The 6223-nt window shown below is 44.7% G+C and overlaps 1 protein-coding gene across 1 annotated transcript; it reads left to right on the forward strand.

The window, feature by feature from the left end:
• The first annotated feature begins 470 nt into the window (after positions 1-470).
• Positions 471-5867, forward strand: LOC143285719 (complement C1q and tumor necrosis factor-related protein 9-like). Its single transcript, XM_076593124.1, has 2 exons — positions 471-781; positions 4725-5867. Exons 1-2 carry the CDS (start codon positions 481-483, stop codon positions 5105-5107), a joined length of 684 nt encoding a protein of 227 aa, XP_076449239.1. The 5' UTR covers positions 471-480; the 3' UTR covers positions 5108-5867.
• Positions 5868-6223: the final 356 nt, after the last annotated feature.

The following is a 6223-nucleotide window of genomic DNA, read 5'->3' on the forward strand; positions in this document are numbered from 1 at the left end:
ATATATTGAGAAAAGGGATAGGATCATTGTAGGCTTGTTAGCACACCTAGGTATCGTCCACGTCCTGAGTGCTGAACAACAGCACGTGATCTTTATTGACGCCTGTCATATGCAATACAATACAAAACAATACAATGCGACACAATACAGCACAGTACATCACCATTAATCCAGATGGAAATGAGACGTGCGTGTGAGTGCGCGCGTTTGTGTGTATGTGCGTGCGTGCATGGGCGCGCGCGCGCGCGCGTGTGTGTGTGTTAGTGCGCGTGCTGTTGTCACTTATTAATCTATCCATCCAAGTGTCTCTAAACTCGTCTTAGAAATTGATAGCATGACCATCTGACCACCATCGTTATCTGACACTCATACCCTTCCACTCCCCATACAAAAACGACGTTCTTATCTCAAGAACCCTTCACTAACATCCATACACAGTCCTCAAGAAAGTCACTCCCGGACGACTCGCCAAAGGAAACCATGTTTCCCCCCAAAAAAGGTTTCTCTAACTTTTCCATCCTCCTCCTTTTCCTTTTCGCCACAGCTACCCGAAGCGAGTTCCGGAATCACCCGAGGAGATCCAGCAGCTTGGCGAGTCTTCAGAACGTGATCAACCAACAAGCCAACTTGATCCAGGCTTTGCAGAGTGAGCTGTCAGCCACGGAGAACAGGCTGGAGGAGGTGGAGAATCAGCTGGGAAGCCGGGTGGAAGCCTTGGAGAACAGTGACGTTGGCAACAAGAACCAGTTCGCTGTGTTAAGCAGCAAGCTGTCTCAGTCGGGTAAAGTGCACGTCTATCACTATGCAAAGGGAATTGTGTGTGGAGGTGGTATGGGAGTATGTAGATGAGTTCACGAGAGTGTTTTTAGGGGGAGGGGGGACTGGCGGAAATAGATGTGGTGTAAAACTTGACAGTTATAAAGCATCTTGTAATCGAGTATTTCTCAGATGCTTCGAAATGAACGTCGCACTGTAAACACAGCGAGCGACCTTTTTCAGTCAAATCGGAAAAAAAGGGTATTGTTTGCTGGTGATGGGTTTGCGAATGAAAAACACGAAGGAAACAGAGAGAAGAAGAATGCTGTGCTCTGTAAACATTGCACGTCTGTCCATTTGCAAACCATGTATTTATATACAAACGAGAAAAACAAACCATTTATCATACGCTTGTCCATTCGGAAACTCCATGTTAGACATACTTTCAATTCATTATCGCATTTATGATCATCAACTTCCGATTTTCATTGCGAGCATTGTCTCCAAAAGCAACAGACACAAATTAAGATTTACCGGAACATACGTGGTTACAACAGAAAGAAGTCAATTCAGTTTATAAGCAATTAACTTCATCAGTGCTCGAGTTACTCGTCTGTCGTTATGATAGTTATAGGTCTGAGCGTTAAATGGACTTGTACAAAGTCAGTATTTGACGGATTGATAATGATTCGGAATATTAAACGAACAAATCATATATCTAAACACAAGAAACACACAAAAAATGAAACACACGTCTTAAAGTATTCAGTATCAATCATCACACTTCTCCGCCCCCCGCTCCCACCCCCACCCCTCTCTTTCTCTCAACTCTGGTAACCTAACTAGAAGAGTCAAGATTTTTTTCTGCCTTGAATCTACGCTTGTGTAAGAACCGACAGCATGACACGAACTACTCACCGAGCTAATACTGCTCAGATCGTGCCATGAGAGAATAACCGATCTTCGAATGGATTTAGACTCGTTCCTCGATTAGCTAATAGTTTCCGATGCGTCAGGTAGTTTCCAATGCCTGTGTACCTTTAAAGGAGATAAAATTAATGCTAAATTCTTCAACAGAAATCCAAATTATCGCCCGCCCAAACTGTCACCCGCAATAATTGGGGTAAGCCTCCTCCCCCAAATTCTCGCCCAAACGTATTAAGTCGCCCTTAGCGACAAGTTAGGAGGGGAAACATGTCACATATTTGAGAGAATGTACAAGTAGGCTAAATTCGCTTCTGATGCATGTGTCTCTTGTTTCTGTCTGTCTGTCTGTGATTGTGAGTGTAAGTGCGTGTCAGTGTGTGTATGAGAGAGACAGACAGAGGCAGCGTCTTTTTGTTTGCAATTTTATGTATGTATGTCTGTATGTATGTATGTATGTATGTATGTATGTCCGGTGGCATTGCACAGGGATTAGATTGGTCTGCCATTACCTTCATGTAGACCCTAAACTTCTGGTCCAGAAGGATGGAGAGAATTTTTTCCCAAAGTCATTTTGCTTACTCTCTGTCAGGCCCATGGGAGGGACGTGATGGTGGTATCCACTCTGGAGGGGACGCTGTTAATTGATGTATTGTCGCCGGCAAAAATTTGGTGTCGCTGGCGACAAATCAATGTTTAACAGACCTCCGCTGCATTGTCGCCGACCGGAGACAAATCAACGGGTCAGAGGACCGCCACATTGTCGCCGGTCGACGACATAATAATCGCTCATTAATTTTTGTCGTCGTTATTCCCTTCAGTGGTCGTTCATGACATAAACAGTTTGTTTTGCTTTGGGGAGGGGGAGGGGGGAGGTATTCTGTGTATTTGCATGCGAAGCTCAGGAGCATGTCTATGTCCCCACCCCCGTTCTATATTCCCCCAAGTATATGTCCTCTAAGGTCTATATTCCTCCAGGTCTATGTTCCCACAGGTCATTTATGGTCAGTGGCAAGTAGTGGTAAGTGGTGGTCAGTGGCAGTCAGCAGTGGCCAGTGGTAGTTGGTGGTCAGTAGTGGTCATCGGTCAGTATTGGTCAGCAGTGGTCAGTGGCTGTCAGCAGTGGTCATCGGTCAGTAGTGGTCAGCAGCCAGTAGTGATCAGCAGTGGTCAGTAGTTGTCAGTAATCAGTAGTGGTTAGTAGTAGTCAGTACTGGTCAGTAGTCAGTTGTATTAAAAGTGGCAGTCAGCAGTTGTTGGTGGTCAGCAGTAAGTAGTAGTCAGTGGTGGATAAGTAGTGATCAGCGGTGACCAGTGGTCAGTAGTGAATCAGCGGTGGTCAGCGATGGTCAGTGGCCACAATGCTCATTGGTGACCAGTGGTCAGCAATGTTCAGTAGTGTCAGTGGTCAGTAGTGGTTTGTGGTCAAAACCGGTAAAAAAAAAGTATCAATGCTACATAAGATATAATGGTCAGCAGTGGTTCCAGACCTGCAGTATAATAGACCAAGGGGAATATAGATCTGGGAAACAGATACCCGAGGGAATATGGAACTAGGGGAACAAAGAGCCAGAACTCCCGCCCCCACACCACCCCGGCCACCCCCACAAGAAAACAACAACAAACAAACAAAAACTAGCCGCCGTAGCGAAGTGGTTAGCGTCGCGGACTGACGGCTGGGCAGACGCGGGTTCGAATCCCAGCGGAGGTGGATTTTTTGGCCCGCGGCCGGCTCCTACCCAGAGTTGACTGTGCTATGTGCTTAAATGGGCTTCACTGATGTGTCTTTGTGTGTGTTGCTCTAATTTCCTGACCAACACCGCAAGTGTCTGTATCTCTCGGGCCTGTTTGACACCGGGATATCATTATGACAGGAAGCGTAGAGTACAGCCTTGTCGCGTAGTCCCCAACCTAAATGGACCTCCATAATATTATCATCATCATCGTCATCCTCCTCCTCTTCGATCATCATCAATATAAAGGAAAGTCCCAAATCATGTGGCCTTTCATGCCCTACTCTCATGGTGACCTCAGTTTCCATACCCCTCCACTTCCGCGCTTGGGGTGAATCTTGTCAAGGTCTTCAGTATCGGCAGATTCATGGGGGACTGTCGTTGGAGGGACGTGCTGCCGGTCTCCACTCTGGGGGAGACGTTCACTCAGTTTGGCTCCACGACTAAGCCATTATGGTAGTCAGTAGAAGGCTTAGTAGGTGGTGTCCTAAGTACGTTAAATCAGAACAGGCACTAATGAACACCACCGAAGTGACTCAGCAGCAATGCAGGGTCTCTCCTGGAGTGTGGCTTCTTGGCAACCTAAGATCGATAGTTCCCCATGGCACGCTGGTAGTGAGACTGCGACAGACGAATCCGGATGTGGCTGTGCATGGGGGGTTCGGGATGAGCGGCGTGGAAATAATGCCATTGACGCGGTTGACTGGGCGAAAAAAGAGCACTAAAATAATATGATAGTGAAAATCAGTTTTCTTCACCAACAGAATGTTAGTGCTACGGAGTGCCATAGATTCTATTCAATCATGATAGCTGTTTTCAAACTGGGTGGTAATGTTTTCAGACAATATTCATCCAATGCGCTATTGAATACCCGAAGAGGTCATTGTTGAACAAGCCGCGGGGGTATCATACAAACAGCCTGTAACATTCGAAACTTCAGCACTCGCGATTTCTTCTTGTTCAGAGCCAGTTCAATGAAAACGTCAGATACACATATTAGGGCTCTGAAGAAAATTAAAAAGGGGGAGATCCGACACTTAATTAAATACTATCTCGTGCTGATTTCTGCTTGTTCATTTTGATGTGCTACTGTGTTGACGCTTATGCGTGCGTCCGTGCATGTTTGTATGTGTGTGAACTCGGTTACGTATGTGCATTTCTGTTCACGCTAGTGAACATGATAGATGTCAACACATACTGATCCATTGGTCTACATATTCATTTATTCAGTCATAGATTCATTCATCCACTCATTAACCTCTCAGTCATTCATTCACTCCACAATATACTCATTTCTCTTCCCCAACACAGTGGCCTTCACAGTTCGCTTCTCCAAGGACCCTATCCCCAACGTCGGCCAGCACGCCGTCCTCAAGTTCGACTCTGTACAGTTCAACCTTGGCGGCGGTTACAACACGGGAAACGGCATCTTCACAGCCCCTATCTCCGGAGTCTACGCCTTTTTCCTCAGCCTGATGGGCTCGTGGCAGTGGAGCGAGCTCAGCCTGGTTAAAGATGGCTCTGTCATCGATTCCGTGCACGTCAACGACGAGACCTTTGATCAGGGCTCGCTGTTCGAGACGATCCACCTGGACGCCGGTCAGATGGTCTGGGTGCAGCACAGCTACGGGTCCACTGCCATCAAGGGCGGCGCCTGGACCGACTTCTCTGGCTTCCTGCTGAAGGCGGACTGAATGATCAGAGTGGGACATTGTTTGGCTTTGTCTTGTCAGAATACGGCTGTCGTGACATTTCATACAAACTAACAATGATGATAATAATGACACTCTATAAGCTTTTATCTTATAAACACTCGCTTTACACCAGATATCATATGACATGATATTTATATATATATATATATATATATATATATCAACTGTGGAATTTGCTCTTCATAATTGTATCGCAATATTGACAGAGGCCATTCGGTATTTCCGTTTGGTAACCACGTGGTCTTATATAGGTCTAAAGTCTTTGTCATCACTGTCCGCCCGTCAACAGAGGTGACTGATAAATTATTTTTATTACCATGCGACATGGTTCCTTTGGTTCCATGGTCATATCAAATAAAAAGTTTTGTCAAAACTATGTCACAAATGAATTATATAGACAATTGCTGTGTTAGAACATGTTCTCTGATAATGTTATCGAAGTGCTTGGAATAGGTCTATGCTAGTTTGATGTCAAACGCATTATTCCATTATTCGGTAAACCGTATTTCTTTGAATATAGCTTAAACTGCTCTGTTCAACATATTCGCTTTCCCTATTTCTTTCATTTTCTAAGAGTATGGCGGGATATTTGCTTTTATACATTTTTCTTTCAAAATAAGTTCTGTTTAAAATGTAAGATTTCCAGAAAAAGTCTCGAATTTCAGATGCTGGTTCGATGATCACGCCTGATAACAGTATGTCAGTCTCAGGGTAATACCAATAAACAGTTTTCCATGCATGTCCACTGTTTTGCTTGTTTAGTTCTTATAAAAGTAATTATACTGCAAATGATTAATTCCACATTAGAAAAGCTTAGATATGAAAAGCACCACACAATCAAACACCCCGGCAGCTAATCAAGTAAATGATGGACGAACGAAACAGAATGCAAGTCAGTCAACGTTTGTTGACCGATTGTTGACCAGCCAAGCAGCATTACATTCTTTTTGTTTGCATTTTGAATTGTTTAGATGGTCAACAATGTGTGTGTGTGTGTGTGTGTGTGTGTCTGTGTGTGTGTGTGTGTGTGTGTGTGTGTGAAAGACAATACATCATTAAAATTAGCCAATAAACTTCTGATATAACAAAGAGGAG

This window comes from Babylonia areolata, chromosome 9 (genome assembly GCF_041734735.1).
Source record: "Babylonia areolata isolate BAREFJ2019XMU chromosome 9, ASM4173473v1, whole genome shotgun sequence".
NCBI lineage: Eukaryota > Metazoa > Mollusca > Gastropoda > Neogastropoda > Buccinidae > Babylonia > Babylonia areolata.

What these genes read in the sequence shown, in the direction of transcription:
- LOC143285719 (XM_076593124.1), top strand. Translation starts at nt 481, where the DNA reads ATGTTTCCCCCCAAAAAAGGTTTCTCTAACTTTTCCATCCTCCTCCTT. An exon ending in CAGCAAGCTGTCTCAGTCGG is followed by an intron (nt 782 to 4,724) that starts GTAAAGTGCACG and finishes TCCCCAACACAG; the next exon opens with TGGCCTTCACAGTTCGCTTC.